The following is a 22,052-nucleotide window of genomic DNA, read 5'->3' on the forward strand; positions in this document are numbered from 1 at the left end:
TAATTCCCTTAGCATCTCACAAGAGTATGTAGAGTATAATTTCACCTTTCCTTATGGTATAGTTTAAAGCATACTGGGTTTGGGTTCAGGCAGAATTAGGTTCCAGTCTTGACCCTACTAGTTTTGATATGAGTGTGATGAAGATATTAATCCTTTTTGGCTTCTATTCCACATCTGAACAATGGGAATAATATTGTTGACACTTTGAGGAATTGTAAGGATTAGAAATGAAGAGATATATTAAAAGATATATAGCATAGTACTGTATCTGGAACAAAGGAACCTAAGAAAAGATTCCTATCATTACTATCTATATATTTTATCTATTTATATTGTGGTGCCCTGTTATACATATGTGCGTGCCCTAAGGAGCTAATGAGACCTTGTGCTTTGGTGGGCCTCTGCCTGTTTGACCAAATGGTCCTAGACTGCCGTTTGCATGTTCCAGATTAGAAGAGATACTTTCAGGGACATTTACTAGTTGCCAAAGTCCATGGACTTGATTGCATGGATTTTATGACTGCCCATGTCTACCCAGAGGCCTGTTTTCTCTTTTGATTCTTAGCCACATTCTGAAGAGGTAAAGTTATTGTATAGTTAACAAATGGGGAAGATTTTCCTGTATTTTATTGTCACAGTTATTCTGAAAGTCCATAATTCATCCAATTTGAATGTCTGTGAGGAATGCTGTTAGGCGTTATAATGCCAACTCACTTTAATATACAGGAGTGATGGAAAGTGAAGGAAAAATTAGCAATTCAGACTGAGTATCAATTTTGGAATTAATATTTTCACACAGCTCATTTTTAAGGTATGTGAATTGCCGTAAACAGTCTCATGGTTTTAAATACCAGTTGTACGTTCATGGCTTCCAGATTTATATATCAGCTAGATCTCTCTCCAGGACATCATCGTCACATATCCAACTGCTTATCTCACACCTCTGCTTGGACCCCTTAAAACCAGAACTAAACTGATTCCCTCTGCTGCCCCCCAGGCCCCACTCCCAATCTGCTGCTCCCACAGTCTCGCTCATCTCAGTAAATGGCAGCTCCCGCCTCTCTCCCTCAAGGCCAAAAAACCTTGGGGTCATCCTTGACCCCACTCTTTCACACTTAGTCTGTCATTCCATCAGTAAGTCCCATTGGTTCTATCTCTGCTCTCCTTCCAGAATCTGACAACTTTCCCTCACTATGCCAATCCTGTTCAAGCCAGCATCAGCCCAGATACGGTGATTACTTCTTAGTGGCCTTACCTCTGCTTTTGTCCCCTTACAGTCCTTCTGAGGGCAGCAAGCAAACCGATCCTTGAAAATAAAAAGTAAGTCATACTGCATGTCGCTCAGATGTGGTTTCCTATCTCATTTGGAGCAGAACCCCAAGTCGTCTCAATGGCAGTCCTCTGGGCCCTTCAGAGTAGGCTCCCTGACTTCCTTGCCTGCTTCTCTCCCCGAGGTCAATTAGCTCCAGTCACACTGGCCTTCTCCCTGTTTCTCAAGCATGTTAATCACACTCTGACCTTAGAGACACTGCTTACTGTTATTTCTAAGTGAAAGTGTTTCCCTAGATGTCCACACAGTTTAATCCTCTACTTTCTTGGGCTGTGTTTTTCATAGGCATCTTCTCAGTGAAGTCTTCTGTGACCATCCTGTAAAGAGTATCAAGCTTATCCTCTCCGAATTCATGGCTTCATCGGCTTCCTTTTTTTCATAGTAATTTTCACATATGTTGTGGGTGTCTATTCTCTCTTCCCTTACTATAGTGTAAACTTCATGAGGACAGAAACTATTTTGTTCTCTATTATATTTCCACTCCTGAGATTAGCAGGCACCTGAAGAAGTTAATGAATTTTAATTTTAGCATGGGGCATAATTTTATTATTGCAGTGGTGCAACTGTCTGCCACGTTCTTTATTGGCATGTGTTGAAGTAAGAGATCAAATTGGAAGACTAAAATTCATCTCAATTGTGAATAAAAGCAAAAAGGAGTTATCTCTAGGGTAGACACTTAGCTGAAAAGGTATACTTGTGTAGCAGCATGGAAGTGATTTATCAGTGATAGTTTTATCAATTAGTTGGAGAGTGTGTCTTTTACTTTGTCATAACGAGATGAAAGCTTTTCTCAGAACCTTCTTTGCACCAAATCCACATCCTAGAAGAAAAAGAGACTTACTGATTGTGGTTCTCTACTTTTACTTTATTTCTCTTTCCTCGCAAAGATGAAGATCTTGAGAATTTTTTTTTAACCTTTCTCCCACTGTAGCTTTTATTTATTCACTTTCAGACTTTTCATTGTGGAAAAGTTCAAATATATATAAAAATAGAGAACATGGTGTAATGACCCTCAGGTACACATCACCTTCCTTAAACATTTATCAGCTTATGGACGTTTTTGATCTTCTACACATCTACGCACCCTCTCTCAACCCTGATTATTCATTTAAAAATATTTAATAGTAATGTTGAAAACAGTAGATATGCCTATTAGTCTAAGGACATATTTAAAACGATCAAAGCATTCAGATTATGACTGGCAATTAAATATGATATAAAGCAGGATATCTTGTTGTAAATAGAGTTTTTGTGGATTTTTGTAAAACTGTAAAGCAGAATAAGATATTTACTGCTTTTTTCTTTTTGTATTATTTCCTGCCCAGTGAAGTAACTAACCCCGAGGTGGTATGAGTGTTAATAGAGTAGTTTTATTGACTTCAGGCCAACAGAGAAAGGGAAATTCAGTAAAAAAAATATGTTGTTGTGGTAAGCATTTCGTCTTTTTCTGAATCTTTTGAATTCAAATGATAGTATATGGATTATTTTTTCCCTGTTTCCATATTGATAGACATTTGGGCTGTTTCTGGTTTTTGTCTATTATGAATACTACTGCTGTGAACATTCTGGTACATATCTTTTGGCATGTATTTCTTTTGGCATATATCTAGAAGTGTAGTTGCTCAGTCAGAGACTAGGCATTCATTTATTTGCTGGTATCTTTAAAGCTAGTTTCCAAATGGTTAAAACAATTACATTTCTACCGTGAAGTATGAGAGTTCCAGTTGCTCCATAGCCTCACCAACAGTTGCTATTCCTGGTCTTTCTAGTTGTAGCCTTTCTCATTAGTGTATCAGTGAGATTTTAAAAAATTATTGTTACTGTTTTTATTTTTACTATTTCTTGATTTTTTAAAACTGTGGTAAAATTTACATATAATGAAATACATACAGTAAGTTTGAATTTTGATCATTGAATTTTGATAATCATACATCTGTGTCATTACCATCATAGTCAAGATATGGAACATTTCCATACCATGACTTCTTTATTCTGCTTCTAGTCAGTCCCACCCCCATAGATAGAAACCCCCCATGGGTTTCTATCATCATAGATTGTTCTTAAACTTCATGTAAGTGGAATCATATAGTATACGTTTATTCTTTTCTTTTGCTTCACATAATATTTCTGTTATTTGCCTATGTTATTGCTTGTGTTGGTATTTTCTTTTTTACTGCTGAATAGTATCCATTGTATGAATACACACAATGTGCTTATCTATACCTCTATTGATGAATTTGAATTGTTTCCAGTGTATGGCTAGTATTGTAAAAGCTCCTGTGAACATTTGTGTGCAGGCTTTGTGTAGGCATCTATTTTCATTCTTTGGGTATATATCCAGGAATGGAATTGCAGGCTTATAGGGCAGATGTATATTGAACTTTATAAGGAATCGGCAAACAGTTTTCCAGTTGGATTGGACCACAGTGAATTTCAGTTGCTCCACATCCTGGTTAATATTTGGTACTGTTAGTCCTTTTATTTGTAAGCATTCTATTGGGTGTGAAATGGTAACTCATGGTGGTTTAATTTACATTTCCTGATGACTAGTGTACCTTTTCATGTGCTTATTGACTCTTCTTTTTATCTTTGGTGAAGTGTCCTGGTTTCTTAGCCAATTTTAAAAAATTGCATTGTTTGTCTTTTTCTTATTGATTAGTGGTTCTTTATGTATTTTGGTCAAATATATTTTCCTTCCTGTCTGTAGCTTGCCTTTTCATTTTCTAAGGGTGTCGTTTGATGAACAGACATTTTAATTCTGAAGTCCAGTCTATTGTCTCTCTCTTTTTCTTTCTTTCTCTCTCTCTCTTTCTGTGTCTCTTTCTCTTTTTTATAAAATGATTATAACTTTTTTTAATTCTGCCTAAGAAATCTTTGCCTACCTCAGGTCATAAAGATTTTTTCATATGTTTTCTTAGAATTGTGGTTTTAGCTTTTATAGGTAGGCCTATGAACCTATTCAAGTTAATTTTTAGGTATGATGGAGGTACGCGTCAGGATTCATTTTTTTCTCAGCAGATATTCATTTGCTCCAGCCCCATTTATGAAAAAGATTCACTATATTACCACATCAGTTTTCTTTTGGTTAGTGTTTGCATGGTACATCTTTTCCCACCGTTTTTTCCCCAATCTTCCTGGGTCTTTATATTTAAAGTGTTTTCTTTTAAACAGTATATAGTTGCATCTTATTTTTTAATCCAGTCTGATAAGCTTTGTGTTTTAACTGGAGTCTGTATCCATTACATTTAATCGATTACTTGCTCTCTGTTTTCTCTTGTCCATTTGTTCTTTTTTAAAAAATTATTCCTTTCCTGTCCTTTTTTTGACTATTTTTATTATTTTATCTCAAGTTTTGGCATTATACTTCTTAGTGTTGCTCTTTTTAGTTTTTACTGAACAAATTACAAAATACATCCTTAACGTATTATAGTACTAACCATAAATTAGTACTTTTATCATGTCCTGAACAATGCAAGAATTTTATAATATTTTTGCATTATCTTAATGTCTCTTTTTTGCTATGTTAGAGTTATTTTACTTCCATGTATGTTATGAATTCCACAAGCCATTGCTAGTGCTTTTTAAAAGTCAATACTCTTGAATTTAACCACATATTTACCTCTTCTCGAGCCTTGCTGACATTTTTTTGTGCTTACATCTACGATTATTTTCCTTAAGCTGAAGAACAGTTCTTGTAGTAATTCTTGTCTCTTGGTGAGGAATTCTCTTAGCATTTGTTTGCTTAAGAATGTATTTTGCTTTCATTTTGGAAGAATATTTTCAATGGAAATAGAATTCATCTGTGTTTTTTTTCCTGTACTTTTTGAAAACCAAATTTTAAAATAAATTTATTTATTTATTTATTTTTGGCTGCATTGGGTCTTTGTTGCTGCACGCGGGCTTTCTCTAGTTATGGCAAGTGGGGGCTACTCTTTGTTGTGGTGCGCGGGCTTCTCATTGCGGTGGCTTCTCTTGTTGAGGAGCACAGGCTCTAGGCGCACAGGCTTCAGTAGTTGTGGCATGTGGGGTCAGTAGTTGTGGCTTGAGGGCTCTAGAGCGCAGGCTCAGTAGTTGTGGCACACGGGCTTAGTTGCTCCGCGGCATGTAAGACCTTCCCCGACCAGAGTTCGAACCCATGTCGCCTGCATTGGCAGGCAGATTCTTAACCACTGTGCCACCAGGGAAGCCCTCCTGTACTTTTAAGATGTCATTCTGTTATCTTCTTGGTTCCATAGGTTTTGTTGACAAGTCAATGATATTTCTTACTGTTATTTCCTTAGAGCCATGGTTCTTAACTGAGACTGATTTTGCGTTCTCTTTACCTCTTCCCCCAGGGAACATTTGGTGATATCTGTTTATGTTTTGGTTGTCCCAACCTGGGGCAGGGGTGTTATGCTATTGATATTCCTACAAGGCACAGAACAGTCTCTTACAGCAAAAAATTATTTGACTCACAGTGTCAATAGTGCCAAGGTTGGGGAACTGTGCCTTAGAGGTAGTGTGTCTTATTTTTTTATGGTTGTTTACAAGATTTTCTCTTTATTCTTTCATTTTTCAGCAGTTTGATTATCATGTGCCTAGGTTTCATTTTCTTTGTTTTATCCTTTTTTGGGATGGGTTTTAATTCCCTCTTACAGCATAGAATTTTTAAAATTCATTTGTCTATTATTTTCTTCTTTTTTCTTTATTCATCATATCTCAATCATAGTTCTTTTGAAGTTCTTCTAATGCCACTCGGATCACCTGGATCTGCTTCTAATGACTATTTTATCTCTTGATTAGTAGCTAATTTCTCTGCATGTCTCGTAATTTTTAAATGTTTGTTGAATGTGGATGTAATGTTATAGAGGCTGTGAATTACCTTCCTTTGAAAAATATGAATTTTGTTCTGACATGAAGTTAAATTACTAGCTCTTCACTTTCATTCTGTCAAGGTTTGGATTAGTTTTTTGTTAGATTTGGTCTATTTCACTTTTGTTTCTATTTCTAGAGTGTGGTCCTTCCCTGGCCTTTGTAGGGTTTCAGCTGAACGTCTAGGGTCTTTACCAAAATCTCTCAGCTTTGGCTGGGCTCAAACTCTAACAGCTTTCCAGCATTGACCTTTAGAATCTCAGCTTCCTGGCATCTGCTTCCTGCCGGGCCTCCTATGGCTTCGTCTTATGCTTCTCCAGCCCTGGAGATGATCGGGAATTGATGAGCATTTCTCAGCAGACTTTTAGGGTATTCTCTGGCTCCTCCCTGCCCAGCACCCTGTCCCTCCAGTCCTAGTGATCTTTGCCCAGAGCTCTAATCTCTGTTCCTTCCACCGTGTTGACTATAGTCCATGCTTACAGACAGTTTTATATGTTCTGTTTAGATTTAAAATTATTTATGGCTGGAGAGTAAGTCTCATATGAGCTATTCTTTGTGGCCAGAATCTGAGGTCCTCCCATTATCTTTTATAGACAGATGAACTGCTTTTAAAATCAGATTTATTGCTTTGTAGTTTAGTCTAGAAGAAACACTGGTTTTGTTGTCATTGTAGAGTAAGTTCTGTATTTCGTAGAAACAAGTGTTGAGAGCACAGCTTATGTCAGTTAGGTTATTATGTATACAGAAGTTGAGTTCTTAATTAACTGTTATGTTTTCTTTGCTTCAAGGAATCATCTGTTGCAGTTTGCCTTAGAGTCACCACGCATCTCTTCTGCTTCCTCTTCTTCAAAGAACCTTGCTGCCAAAGTGCACACTTCTGTAGCCTTCAGACGTTCATTAAAGCAAGAAAGCAGGCTAATGGAGAACTTCTTGATTAGAGAAGCTGGTGGTTCTGTGTCAGAGTTGCTGATAAAAGAGAATGAAAGCAAATTCAGCCCTCAAAAAGAGCTGAGCTCTTCTGCAAAGACCAGAGGGACACCTTCCGTAGAAAAGTCAGCTCCGGGTTTCTCAGAGGCTAGTGTTCCTGAGACACCCTCTACATCGGCCTTGAAAGAAGTTACTAAAGGTAGGAAATTATTTTCACATGTTTGTTTTCTTACTTAAGAGAAATCTTCTCATCCCACATGACATAATATATAAGCAGCATTTTTGAGGGGGAAGGAATGGGAAAGGGCAGACCCACTTTCATCTTGTAACAGCCTCAGAGATGGATGTAGGCAGTGCTTCCAGATGTGTTCTCTTTCTGCCTCATAGAATAGGAATTCAGGCTGATGGCTGGAAAAGTGAAGCTGTTTTAATTAGTTCTTACTTCATGTATGACGTACCTTTCTGCTTTTCAGCTTTTCATTCCCCCCTCATCCTTTATATCAGTTCCAGTTTAACCTTAAAGAGCTCATTTTATCTTAAGATATCAGCACTTGAACACTTCCAAGCTGTTCTGAGTGGCATTTATAGCCTTAGACAGTTTGACCACTCCCTTAGCTGTTTGACCTTATTTCTCACGTCTCCCTCTCAAAATCCTTCTGCCATAGCCAAGCTGATCTCCCCACTATTCCTTGAAAACACTCGGGCATCGGAAAAGTGCAATGTGCAGGCCAGATTTGGCTTGTCACCCGTTTTTGTAAACAAGGCTTCACTGGAACACAGCCATGTCCATTTGTTTACCTGTTGTCTGTGGCTGCTTTCATGCTACCTGCCATGGTTCATTGGCTGTGACAGAGACCATCTGGCCCCCAAAGCCTAAAATCTTTACTACCTGCCCCTTTGCTAAAAATGTCTGCCAACCCTGTTCCACCTTTCCAGACTCTATCCAGGTCTAACCATTCTTTGGTTATGTTACATAGTATTGATTTGTCACATTACTAAAGTACTACAGCACTTGTTTTCTGGACTGTTTTGTGTATAGTTGGCTTAACTTTTTGATGACTAGGTCAGCTTGTTTATTCTCTTGTTTCCATGTCTTCTTGCCAGTGGAGTTCAGAGCACCCTTTAGGTAGAAACTCTGTCTTAGATATTTTTGGTACGCCCATACCACACACAGTGCAGGGCTGTTAGTGGTTACTAAACTTAGGTTGAAATTAGTTTATTTGTACTCAAATGTTTAAATTTCATATGGCTATGTGAGTTTTTTACTTACATTTCCTAGGATATCTTATCTTTTTCAATTTTTTTTTATTAATTGCCACTTCTTATTATATGTTTTTAAGTGATAACATTTTCCCTGTAGCAGAACCTTTTTTCCAAGTGAAATCTTGCAGTGAACCATAGCATACAAAGTGGATAAAATTGGCCTTGCCCCATTAGAGTGGATTTGGAGGGTCTGGGGATTGTGCTGTCCACGTGAGCTCCCCCTGCATCCCTGCCTGTTAGCCATGGTGGCCTCTAGGCCCTGAGATACCTCCACAGGTCCCTTAACTCCATCAAACAGTTTCAGAATGATTGTGTTCCACTTTTTAACGCTACACTTGTATAGGCATACCTCAAAGAAATTGCGGGTTTGGTTCCAAACCACTGCAGTAAAGCAAATATCACAATAAAGTGAGTCATGAATTTTTTTGTTTCCCAGTGCATATAAAAGTTATATTTACACTATACTGTAGTCTATTAAGTGTGCCATAGCATTATGTCTACAAAAACAATATACACACCTTGATTAAAAAATGGTTTATTGGGGCTTCCCTGATGGCGCAGTGGTTGGGAGTCCGCCTGCTGATGCAGGGGATGCGGGTTCGTGCCCCGGTCCGGGAAGATCCTACATGCCGCGGAGCGGCTGGACCCGTGGGCCATGGCTGCTGGGCCTGCGCATCCGGAGCCTGTGCTCCGCAACAGGAGAGGCCACAACAGTGAGAGGCCTGCGTACCGCAAAAAAAAAAAAAAAAAAAGTTTATTGCTTAAAAATGCTGACAGTCTCAATTAATCGTCAACAAAGGAAACAGGAATATAAAATGGAGAAAAGACAGTGTCTTCAGCAAGTGGTGTTGGGAAAGCTAGACAGCCACATGTAAGTCAATGAAGTTAGAACACACCCTCACACCATACACAAAAATAAATTCAAAATGGCTTAAAGATTTAAATATAAGACATGACACCATGAAACTTTTAGAAGAGAACACAGGCAAAACATTCTCTGACATAAATCATACCAGTGTTTTCTTAGGTTAGTCTCCCAAGGCAATAGAAATAAAAGCAAAAATAGGGGAATTTCCTGGCAGTCCAATTGTTAGGACACAGAGCTTCCATTGCTGAGGGCCTGGGTTCAATCCCTGGTCGGGGAGCTAAGATCCCACAAGCTGCCTGGTGCGGCCCAAAATAAAATAAAATGAAAGCAAAAATAAACAAATGGGGCCTAATCAAACCTAAAAGCTTTTGTACAACAAAGGAAACCATAAACAAAGCAAAAAGACAACCTATGGAATGGGAGAAAATTTTTGCAAATGATGTGACTGACAAGGGCTTAATTTCAAAGTATACGAACAGCTCATGCAGCTCAATAATGAAAAAACAAAACCCAATCAAAAAATGGACAGAAGACCTAAACAGACATTTCTCCAAAGAAGACATACAGATGGCCAACAGGCACATGAAAAGATGCTCAACATTGCTAATTAGTAGTGAAATGCAAATCAAAACTACAATGAGGTACCACCTCACACTGGTCAGATGGCCATCAAAAAGGCTACAAATAAAAATGCTGGAGAGGGTGTGGAAAAGAGGGAACACTGCTACATTGTTGGTAGAAATGTAAATTGCAGTGCAGCCACTAAGGAAAACAGTATGGAGGTTCCTTTAATAACTCAAAATAGGGTTACCATATGATCCAACAATCCCACTCCTGGGCATATATCCAGACAAAACTATAATTCGAAAAGATACATGCACCCCTATGTTCATAGCAGCACTATTTACAATAGCCAAGACATTGAAACAGCCTAAATGTTCATTGATAGATGAATGGATAAAGAAGATGTGGTGCATATATACAATGGAATATTACTCCGCAATAAAAAAGAATGAAAGAATACCATTTGCAGCAACAGGTGTAGACCTAGAGATTATCATACTAAGCAAAGCAAGTCAGAAAGAGAAAGACAAATACCATATGATATCACTTATATATGAAATCTAAAATACGACACGAACATATCTACGAAACAGAAACTGACTCACAGACTTAGAAAATAAACTTATGTTTACCAAGGGGGAAGGGAGTGGGAGGGGGATAAATTAGGAGTGTGGGATTAGCAGATACAAGCTGCTGTATATAAAATAGGTAAACGACAAGGTCCTACTATATAGCACGGGGAACTATATTCAATATCCTGTAATAAACCATAATGAAGAATATGAAAAAGAATAGATATATGTATTTATATATATGTATAAGTGAATCACTTTGTTGTACACAAGAAACTAACACAACATTGTGAATCAACTCTACTTCAGTTAAAAAAAAAATGCTGGGACTTCCCTGGTGGTCCAGTGGTTAGGACTCTGTGCTCTCACTGCCGAGGGTCCGGGTTCAATCCCTGGTCAGGGAACTAAGATCCCACATGCCCCTAGCTGTACATACCCTCACCTCACCTTCCTCCTGTGGCACGTATATCTTACTCAGGTGGTTAAGATTGCTTCGGTGCTAAAGATGAATAGGTCGTAAGACGGGAAAACTTAATATTAGTTTTATAGCTTCGTCACGCCTTGTTAGAAAAGAGTTAACTAAAGCATTTTCTAAAAAACAGATTTCCAAACTTCTTCGCAATCTCTTCCTCTAGGCCCAGGAGTCTAATTATGTGACTTTCCACAATGTAGCCCTTACCCAGTAAGCAGTCTATTCTACTCCTGCTGCCCTGAGGTGTCCTTTTTCTCTTCTGCTTTTCCAAGTGCATGTTAAGGTTGGATTCCTTTTTTTATCTTAGTTGCTGAAAGGTGCTGGGTTATATTATTTTTGCTCTTTCCACAAATAATAAAATCTTTCTCTTTTTGAAAAATACAGTGGATTGTCCTGTTTGTGGAGTTCATATTCCAGAAAATCACATTAACAAGCACTTGGACAGCTGTTTATCACGTGAAGAGAAGAAAGAAAGCCTCAGAAGGTAAGAAAGTTAAGCATAACCGTTGAGCTACTTTAGCTTGTTGCCTCCTGTGGTTTATAAAATTTGAGCCAACTCCACTGGCTCTCGTCCATTCTCTCTCCTTGTTCTTTCCTCAACTCCCACCTTGCCAGATGTAATTAACTTTATTATATGCTAATAAAATTTGACTTAACAAGAAACTAGTGATTTAGAATTCAGTTGTTTTTAAACTTGTTTTCTTCTCTTAGAATTTTAGAACTACCATAAAGCCCTTGGCCCAAGAAAGCAAGGTTAGACTCTGAATATAGAACACATCAAATCTGTTTTTGGTTCTTAGGAAGCTCAGAAGTTTAAATTTGTAAAATCTAGCTTTTTCAAAAATTCTGAATAGTTAATTACTATATACATATGACATACTATATACACATGACAGTAAAAGGTACAAAAGGCACCTGAAAGTAACACAACATTGTAAATCAACTGTACTCCAGTAAAAATTAAAAAGAAAAAAGGTACAAAATGGTATGTTTTTTTTGCCTTTTTTTGTTTTTTTAGAAAATATGGAATCACTTATTCATTCAACAAATACTTATTAAGCACATAACCATGTGCCAGGCATTCTACAAAGCACTGGTGAATCAATGGTGAATGAAAGTCAAATTATCTGCTCTTAACACCCTTTTGTTCTGGAAGGATGCAACCAGTAGGCTTGCATTTTGAAGGCAGTGGTTTTCTCTGTTACTGCATCTATAGAAGCTTGCAGTTGTATAGTTTGTCTGTGGGGCAGACTCAAAAGGGTGTGTTTGAAATAGAGAGAGAGAGAGAGAGAGAGAGAGAGAGTGTGTCCCAGCCAGCTACCCAGATGAGATAACTAAGTTGTCAACCCAGTATCTGCACCTAAACTCACACTATTCTGCCTCGCCTTATACATCAAAATCACAATAGTTTATTAAACTAGGCCACTGTTGTTATTACACATGTAAGTTGTAAGTTAGGAATCAAATTGTAGTCAAAGTTAATCTGTAGGGTGTTAAAGAATCAGTGATAATGAAGATAATAAGGAAGCAGAAGCTGCAAATTACATGAGTCTGGTGATAAAGGGAAGAGGACAGATGAGATGGTAGTTTGGGGAAGGATTAAGGAGCAAGATCAGGGAACATTTTATTTTTTAAAATAGCAAAATTATATAAGCCTTTAGCCTCCTGCTATCTCCAGGGAGAGAGCAGGTGATAATAAAGAACAAGAGATCAAAAGTCCAGTAATGAAGTTATCCTTGACATGCAGAAGGAACCCTTCCTCTGAAACAGGATGGAAGAGGGAGAGAATAGGTGATAATTCCGAGATCTGGAAAGGAGAGGGCGGAAATTGAAGAAATTAATCGTATCCGGGAGGTGGGAATGAACAGAATGATTGGCTCTTACGTTTGGTCTGTTTGGAAGAACTTGGAAGAGTGCCAGAAACCGTGCTGCTAAGACAGGACTATTTTATTGTTCTTTTGTGAGTAAAGCTAAAATGGTGTCACTAGATTTTATGAGTAAGTCTGGAGTGAATGCAGGTTCCGAGGGACGAACTCTGGCTGTTATAATTTACAAAAGTTAACATATAAAGCACAGTGATGCTTTATTAGTTTACAGCAGGGGGCACCAGTTGCCAGTTCTTACTGTCGTGTTCTTAGCTTGATAGTTAACTTCTTTCCCCGAGCAGGACCTTTTCTTCAAGCGAAAACGCACAGTGAACCATAACATATAAAACAGAGAAAATTGGCCCTGTTCCATTAAAGTGGAGGTGGAGGGCTTGGGGACTGTGCTCCTCTCTCTGACCTCCCTCTGCGTCCCTGCCTCGTATCCACAGTGGCCTTCAGGCCCCAAGATCCCTCCACAGGTCCCTGCGACAGATGCCTGTGCGGTCCTGCATGCCCAGTACTCACTCCTAGTGGGTACGTTTGTTGACGAGAATAAAATTTAGATTTTTAGGTTGCCTAGTTAGTCGAGATTTGGAATAAAGCTGGATCATCACGAGGATTATTTCTCATAAGCCGTGAGAATCTAATGACCTGCCTTTCTCCTTAGAAATGTTTTTTCCTGAAGAGTGAGTTGGGAATATGGAAGCTGGGCATTTTCTCCTTGAAGAGTAAGGAATCAGCACTGATAATCTTGCTTGGACTGCTCTTTCTCTAGATGCATCCATTGTATTTCTTCTAACACACTTAGCTCTGTCAGTTTATCCAAAAACGTACTCCTCTGTGTGTAATTAAGTTCAAATTCCAGTAGTGGTTCCAAACAGGCTCTGTGGAATACTATAATCCTGCCGATTACTCTGTAGCGCAATTTAGAAGCACTGCATTCACTCCCTCTTTCTCTCTCTCTTAGGGAAAGAGTCACTGTGTAAGTTAGTGTATTGAAGGCTCTGAGAATTCCTTCGTCAAACATAATTGTTGGATTTTGTTTAATCCAGTAATTCCTAAATTTATTTGACCTTAAAACCTTTTTGTCCTTATAACTCATCTTGCAAAGCTAGTGTTTGTGAAGATAAACTTAGGGAGACATGGAACCACCTTTCTCTTTAGTTACATCCTCGTCCTGGGGTCTGGTCACATAAAAGAATCTCTGACATTTAAAAAATGTTCTCCACAGCACCCCAACAGGCCACTTCTTTAATTTGGATACAGCCCTTAACCCATTCCGTGTAGATTCATATCAGAGTTGATTCAAAGGATACTCTTCCTTTTGAGGTCCTCAGATTCTTAGGACCCTTAAATGCATTACTGTTTCACCAAATCATGGAAGAAAGGTAAAGTAGCATTTTCATGTTTTGGGAAACATTTATCAGGCTTCGTATTTTAAAATTCATGACAGAAATGGTTGATTTCTGCTGGTGCTTTTCATTGTAAATGCCAGTGAACAGTAGAGTTTTCCATTAGAAATTCACAGTCGTAAGTTTTATCATCTATCCTAATAAAATTTAAAAAATGTTTTAGGTACAGACTTACTGAATTCCCTCACAGTGTTCTTGTATAAACTCCTACAAAAGGTTTTTCAGCTCTTGCTACCTTCTGTGATTTTATTTAGCCATAATCTTATCAGTGTTGTAGAGTCCAATAGGCTGTCTGTCATTATAAGAAGAGTAATTTTCGGAAAAATGTAATCTGTTGAGGGTTTACAGGTCTTTCTGCAGTTATATAGTTATTTCTGGCTTTTAGACCATATTGATAGAGCATAAAAGAAATAACCTAGCCAGGGAATGGTACTGTTGGGTAATAGAGAAATGTTTGGTTGTTTTCAGTCTGTATTCAACTGTATTCTCTCCCTCTCAGTGTGGCCTCTGGACCATTTGCATTAGATTTCCACGTGAAACCTTGTTAATAGAGATTTTCGGTTTCCACTTAAAGAGCTGAGTCAGAATTGGTGGGTGGTGTAGCCATGCGACTGAGAACTGCATTTTAAATAAGCTCTCCAGGTGGTTCTGAGATGCACTCAAGTTTGAGCAGCATGGCCTTGTGCCAGCTAGTTATATGCAAGTCTTTTGTAAAATCTGGATAAACCTATTACTTTTCTGGATAAACCTATTACTTTCAAGTTCCTATTAATTCTTACCTGAAGTTTTGATATTTCATCTAAAAATGATTGCAGTTGTAGTGACTACCTTGAATACATGTTTATTAAGCACCTTATTGCTATAGTGTTGAGCCAGGTGATGTACTTAGAGAACCAGGTATAATCAGATTAAATAGATTAAAATTCACTCTGGGTTCCTGTTTAAATAATCATCTCAAGTCATTGATACCCTTAGGTAGCTTGACTTCTACATATTCTATTTAAAGAAATAATGTTTCTTAATTGGTGTTTAGAGGGAGTATAAGAAAGTCATTCGATAGAGCTTTGTCATATTTAAAATTGTAGCTTAGTGCTTATCATTGTATTCGTTATGTAAATACAGTGAAGAGCCAGGTGGGGATTTTGCCAGTACACTTCTTAATGTCTTATATATTTGTTAATATAATTAATTGAAGTTGGAGAAAAAAAAAACAGTGCTGTGTTTCTTGCTGTTGTTTTCAGTTGTGTTCTTTTGAAGATGATCCCATAAATACTACCTACCCATCAACTGTCTGAATTCTTTTTCCATTGGTGTAATGAGTTGGGTAAAGCTAACCATCCCAACAAGTCTTCTTTTATTTCATCTAGTGCTTTTGCAAAATGATTGCCTTGGGCCTAAGTGGGCATGTTTGGCTATGCGTCAGACATTTTTTTAAAGAAGATATATATGATGATATTCTTAAATCCATAGCCTGACCCGCGATAGCATTTGTACTCTAATCATCTGAGATAGCTGGTTTTATAGAGATTTGTGTGGAAACCATGGGCAGATTTTAGGAAAAGCATGCTTTAAAGAGGTAGTGAATAAGTTCACGTAAGTATGACCCTAATTTCTCATAGCATTTAGTCCACAAGCCTTCTGTATGAGTCCCAGGTCTGCATCTTTAGGCCAGGCCTCTCTCTGAGACCTAAACTAACTTTGTCTAAGTTTTGGCTGCCACCTAGACCCCTCTATCGGAATGTCCCACTGCCACTTTAGGTGCATCACTGTCAGAAAAAGACTGTCAACTTTATTTGTAAATTTAATCCTTCTTCTCTTTCCTTTTTTGTCTTAATGGTTCTGCTATTCTCCCAGTCGCCTTGGTATTGAGTCAGAAGGTAAATTACTGTTTTACGTGAAAAGCATTGGATAATTCACAGTAAACCTCAGTGATCTCTTTTCTCCCTTTTCAGCTCTGTTCACAAGAGGAAGCCACTGCCTAAAACTGTATATAACTTGCTCTCAGATAGAGATTTAAAGAAAAAGCTAAAACAGCATGGATTATCTGTTCAAGGAAACAAACAGCAGCTCATTAAAAGGCACCAAGAATTTGTACACATGTACAATGCCCAGTGTGATGCTTTGCATCCTAAATCAGGTAAAGTAATTAAACAATGAGTTGTGTTTATCCTCTGGATAAAGCAGTTTTGTGTGGCTTAGTGGTTGTAAAGCACAGAAAAAATTTTTAATACATTTTTGATAATAGGTAAGGTATGCAAATGTACTCCTTCTGAAGGTACCTAGAGTGTCCTGTGATAAGCCAGCCTTTCTCTCAGCCCGTCTCTCCGTCCCCCTTCCCTTCTCAGAGGCAACCACTGCTGCCAGCTTCTCATGAATATGAAGGTTGATCTAGAGAGCGTGGCCTATAATCCTAGTTTTGCAACTTTATGACTGGGTGACTATGGGCAAATTACTTATTATATCTGACCTCGGTTTTCTCACCCATAAAGTAAGAGTTATAATACTACCTACTTCATAGTGTTTTTGCGCAGAATAAATGATAAAATGCATGTAAAGTCCTAGCATAGTACCTTAGCAAGTAGTCGGCATTGAATAAATGTTACCATTAGATTATTAAGATTGTTATGCACAAAAATATATCCTTGATCATTATTGTTATAAAAATGTTAATTTTACATACATACTGCTTAATAGTTTGTTCTTTCCATTTAACCACACACAAATTCTGGAGTTCTTTCAGTTATTAGCATATGGATGGAATTACCTAATTAAAAAAAAACTAAAGTATAATATGCAAATAGGAACTTACACAAATTGTAAATATATTGTTCAGTGAATTATCACAAAGCAAAGGGAAAGTGCCTTTGTAACCACTACTCAGATCAGTACCAGCATCACAGAAGCCCCCTCCCAATCACCACTACCTTCATTCTCAGAGATGACCACCTTCTTGACTTCTCAAACCATATATTCATTTGCCTATTTTTGCCTATATTTTATCTTTATATAAATGAAATAATAAGTAGCTTATGCATTCTTCTCAGTCTGATTTCATTTTTTTTACATTATGTTTATAAGGTTTATCCATATTTTTGTGTACAGTTGTGATTTTTAAAAATTTTTTGTTGCTGTAGCGTATTCTATTATATAAATATATTACACTGTCCATTCGGTGGCTGATGGACATTTGGATTTTTCCACTCTTTGGCTTTTAAGAATAATGCTGCTATGAGTAACCTTTTGCAGGTCTCTTGGTGCTCGTAGGCACACGTGTTTGGGGGATATGTATGCCTATCCCCCAAATTATGTTTTGGCAGATGTTCAGCTTTCATGGGTACAGGCAGAAACTCAGTGCCAATGTATGCTCTCATCAGGAGGGTACAAGATTCCAGTTTTTCCACATCCTTAACAACATCAATATTGTCAATTTTCCGTTTTGGCCATTCTGGTGGGTCCACAGTAGTGTCTCATTATGGTTTTAATTTTTGTTTCCCTAATGGCTTGTAGTGTTCAGCATATTTTTATATTGTTATTGGCCACCTGGATATTCTCTTTGGTGAAATACCCATTTAAGTCTTGTGCCCGATTTTTCTGTGCTGTGGATCTGTTGTTTCCTGATTTACTTGTGGGGGTACGTGAATTTTTCTGGATACACATCTTGCTGGGTGTATGTGTGTTTCGCCTTTAATTTCATCTTTTCCCTCTCTTAATGGCTTCATTTGAGAGGTAGAAGTTTTAAATTTTATATCCAGTTCATTGCATTTTCCCATTGTTAGTACTTTTTTGTCTTTGTCTACCGCAAGATCATGTTTTCTTCTAAGAGCATTATTCTTTTTGCTTCTACCTTTCAATCTACAGTTTATCTGGAATTGGTTTTAGCATACGTTGCGAGGTAAGGGGCGAGATTCTTTTGTTGTTTCCATATGGATAGCTGATTGATGTCACACCATTTATTGAAAAGCCATCCTTTACACATTGAATTGTTGGTACAGCTTGGTTGAGAATCAGCTAACCGTATATGTGTGGGTCTGGACATTGTTTTGTTCCATTGGGTCATTTATTTATCCTTGTGCCAGTAGTGTACTGTCTTAATTAGTTTATGAGTAATTTGTAATAGATCTTGCTGTCTGGTAATGTAGTTCCTCCAGCTTTGTTGTTTATTGAGATTGTCTATTTATATGTGAATGGGTATACAAATTGTGGTACAGCCATACAGTGGAACACTGCTTAGCAATAAAAATGAACTACTGATAAGTGCAACAACATGGATAAATCTCAAAAGCATTGTGCTAAGTGAAAGAAGCCAGATACGAAAGACAACACACTGTATAATTTTAAAAGTCCATTTATTTAGCATTTTGGAAAGGGCAAAACTATAGGGACATAGAAGAGATCAGTATGTCCCAGGGCCTGAGGGTAAGGGGGAGGGAATTTACTGCAGTGGGGCAGAAGAATTTCTGGGGGTGAAGGAAATGTTCTAGATTTTGGCTGAAACAATGACTAAATGACTATTAATAGGCAACTGGGCTTGTCTCCAATTTTTGGCTATTCTGGATAAAGCTACTATAAACATGGGCTTATAGATTTTTATGTAGCCATGTGCTTTCATTTCTCTGGTATTTTCCTTTTCATTCAGTTAAAATATTTTCTAATTTTTGTTGTGATCTCTTTTACCCATGGGTTATTTGGAAGTGTTTTCAATTTCCAAATATTTGAATATTTCGCAGATATCTTTTTTTTAAATCATTTCTAATTTGATTCCATTGAAGCAGTTCTGTATGATTTCGGACCTTTTACCTTTATTGAGACTTGTTTTATAACTCAGCATTAGGTCTTCCTTGGTGAGTGTTCCTTAAGCACTTGAAAATTTGGGGGTTTTTTGTTCAGTGATCTGTAGTGTTAGTTATGTAAAGTTGCTAGGTAGTATGTTCAAGTATTCTACATCCTTACTTATGCTGTGTTTACTGATTCTATCAGTACTGAGAGGATTATTGAAATCTCCAAGGGTATTTGTGGATTTTTAATTTTTCCTTTCAGTATGCTCTGTTTTCTTTACATTTTGAATCTCAGTAATGAGGTGTATGTGCATTTAGTATTGTTATGTCTTCTTGATGAATTAACCTGTTCACTATTATGACATATTTGTTTTAGTCTCTGGTAATATTCCATAAATAATAATCTTATTTCACTTTTTATTTAAACATACTGTGTCATTATATTTAAACTGTGTTTTTTGGTAAGCAGTATGTGGTTTGGATTTGCTTTTTAAACTTAATTTGGCAAGATATACCATTAAATTGTAGACTTTAAAACTTTTTCATTTAATCTATTTGGTTGGGTTTAAATCTACCATCTTGCTCTTTATTTTCTCTTTGTCCTGTCCATTCTTTGTTTTTTTTTCTTTTCTTGCTTCCTTTTAGATTATTTTTTAGTTCTCTATTCTATCTCCACTGTTGGCTTATTAGCTGTACCTCTGTTTAATTTCTTTTAGCAGTTGTTCTAGAGTTTACCACGTGCATCTTAAACTTATCACAGTCTACCTTCAGATATTATTGTACTACGTGTTTAACATAAGGACCTTACCCTTTCCATCCTTGGTTTTATTGTCATAGATTTTTCTTCTATGTGTTATAAACCTCATAATACTTTGTTACCATTTTTGCTTTAAACTGTCAATTTTCCTTTAAAGAAATTTTAAAAATTGAAAAGGAAAGTCTCTATGTGCCTACACATTCACCATTTATAGTATTCCGTATTTCTTTGCTTAGATCCAGGTTTCCATCTGATGTCATTTTCTTTTGGTCTGAAAATCTTCATTTAATGTTTCTTGTAGTGCACATGTGTTGAGACAAGTTCTTTCTACTTTTTTTTGTCTGAAAAAGTCTTAACTTTGCATTCTTTAAAAAAAAACCTTCATTTGGAAATAATCTTGAACTTATGGAAAGGTTGAAACATTATCATAAAGAACACATATGTACGCTTTACACAGATTCACCTGTTAACATTTTCCCCCATTTGGTTTATGAATTACTGTTTCTCTCTCTTTATTAATGTATATGTGTTTGTGTGTGTGTACATCTTTATATACACATATATTTTTCTTAAACTATCTGAGAATAAGGTGTATAATCTTGTCTCCTGAATACTTTATTGTGTATTTCCTAAGAAAAGAGATATTCTCTTTTATTGCTGCAGTACAGTTATCAACTTTAGTAAATTCATCTTTGTTAAATAATTCTTTAATCTATCATCTCTATTCCAGTTTCAGCAGTTGACCCCGTAATGGCCTTTATGGATTTTTTTCCCCCCTCCATTACATGATCCAGTTTTGGATCACATTATTAAATTTAGTTGTAATATCCTCTCAGTCTCTTTCAGTCTGGAACAATTCCTCAGCCTTTCTTTGTCTTCTATGACATTGACATTGGCATTTTAAAAGAATACAGTCTTTGTTGTTGTTGGTTTTTTTCCCCAAATACAATATTCCTCATTTTGGCTTTGTCCTATGTTTCCTTATAATTATGTTCAGGTTGTGCATTCGTGGCCAGAATACTATATAAGTGATGTTTTGTCCTTCTCAGAATATCACCTCTAGAGGTATTTGACATCTTTGTGCCCTTCATTTGTGATGGCAGGTTTGATCACCTTGTCGATTTCTTCACTGTGTAGTTTCCTCATTACTCCTAGTAAGCAATCTGTAGAGAGACACTTTCATACCATCTAAATATTCTATACCTCATTAAAATCTCACGCCTGTATTTAGCATTCTTTGGTAATCTTTACCTGAACTAGTTTTTTCTGTGTAGTTGCACATGTTGATTTTCTAATTTTAGCCTTCCTTCCACATTTGCCAGTTGACACCTGCCATGGTTCTGAAAACAGGAGCCTTCCTTTCTTGTATTTAATTTGTCTATTATCAATATGGATTCACAGATTTATAGCTTATTTCCATCCTTAATTATTTTGGTGTTTATGTTTCTAGATTTGGCCAGTGGGAGCTTCTCCATGCTGATCCTTGGTCCTCATGCCATACTTTCATTATTATCATTATTATTTTTTACCATTTCCTTATTTCTAGCATAACAAGGTAGTGATTCCCTGTCCCAGCCCTGGAATCAGCCATTTCCCTGAGAAGCTTTGGTTCTTTTGGGGGGAAAACAAGATAAGGCTACCAGCTATGCTCATTGCTACCTGGTACCTTTGCTTCTAGACTCTTCCAGCAGGTGGAGCTCAGGAATATATACACACATATACATATGCATACATGGATATGTGTATACATACACATGCATGTATGCCTGTATACTACATGTATATGTATGCATGTAAATCCACTTATACATATTAGAAATCATGAGAACATACCAATACCTTTACTTTCAATCCAGCCCCACAGAGGTCTTCTTTACCTTTCTCTATTTCATATTTGTATTTCCCTTTTTCGACAGGGAGAATCTTCCCTCTTAGTAGCATCAGCACGTTTACTAATCTGTTCAGTTCTGTAATATATCTAAAATCGTTTCAGAATTGCTTCATCTGTACTACTACACCTTTCTGAAACCAGAGAAAGAATTCCAGATTTTTTTTTAGTTCTCTCTACCCAGTCTTCCCTTTCCCCTCCCCCATCACCTGCACTAAGGGTACATAGTCATTTACTGTGTTCATAAATTTTTTTTCCCTTTATTGTGGTTATGTTATTTGAAGTAATATAGTGACAGTTCATTTGTTTCACTTTGTTTCCAATTAAAAAAATAAATTTATTTATTTATGTGTTTTTATTTTTGGCTGTGTTGGGTTTTCGTTGCTGCGTGCGGGCTTTCTCTAGTTGTGGTGAGTGGGGGCTACTCTTCGTTACAGTGCACGGGCTTCTCATTGCAGTGGCTTCTCTTGTTGCAGAGCATGGGCTCTAGGCGCACGGGCTTCAGTAG

At 37.1% G+C, this 22,052-nt stretch overlaps 1 protein-coding gene across 3 annotated transcripts in view; it reads left to right on the forward strand.

Moving 5' to 3' along the window:
- RAD18 (RAD18 E3 ubiquitin protein ligase) overlaps positions 1 to 22,052 on the forward strand; it is a 124,664-nt gene that overhangs the window by 35,245 nt on the left and 67,367 nt on the right. For all 3 annotated transcript variants that reach the window (XR_009543108.1, XM_060163871.1, XM_060163870.1), the window contains exons 5-7: positions 6,970 to 7,307; positions 11,232 to 11,331; positions 16,077 to 16,261. Coding sequence is in view for 2 of the 3 variants with exons in the window: in XM_060163871.1 (XP_060019854.1) it covers positions 6,970 to 7,307; positions 11,232 to 11,331; positions 16,077 to 16,261 (623 nt within the window). In the remaining variant the exon portion in view is untranslated. The remainder of the gene's footprint in view (positions 1 to 6,969; positions 7,308 to 11,231; positions 11,332 to 16,076; positions 16,262 to 22,052) is intronic.

This window comes from Lagenorhynchus albirostris, chromosome 10 (genome assembly GCF_949774975.1).
Source record: "Lagenorhynchus albirostris chromosome 10, mLagAlb1.1, whole genome shotgun sequence".
Lineage (NCBI taxonomy): Eukaryota > Metazoa > Chordata > Mammalia > Artiodactyla > Delphinidae > Lagenorhynchus > Lagenorhynchus albirostris.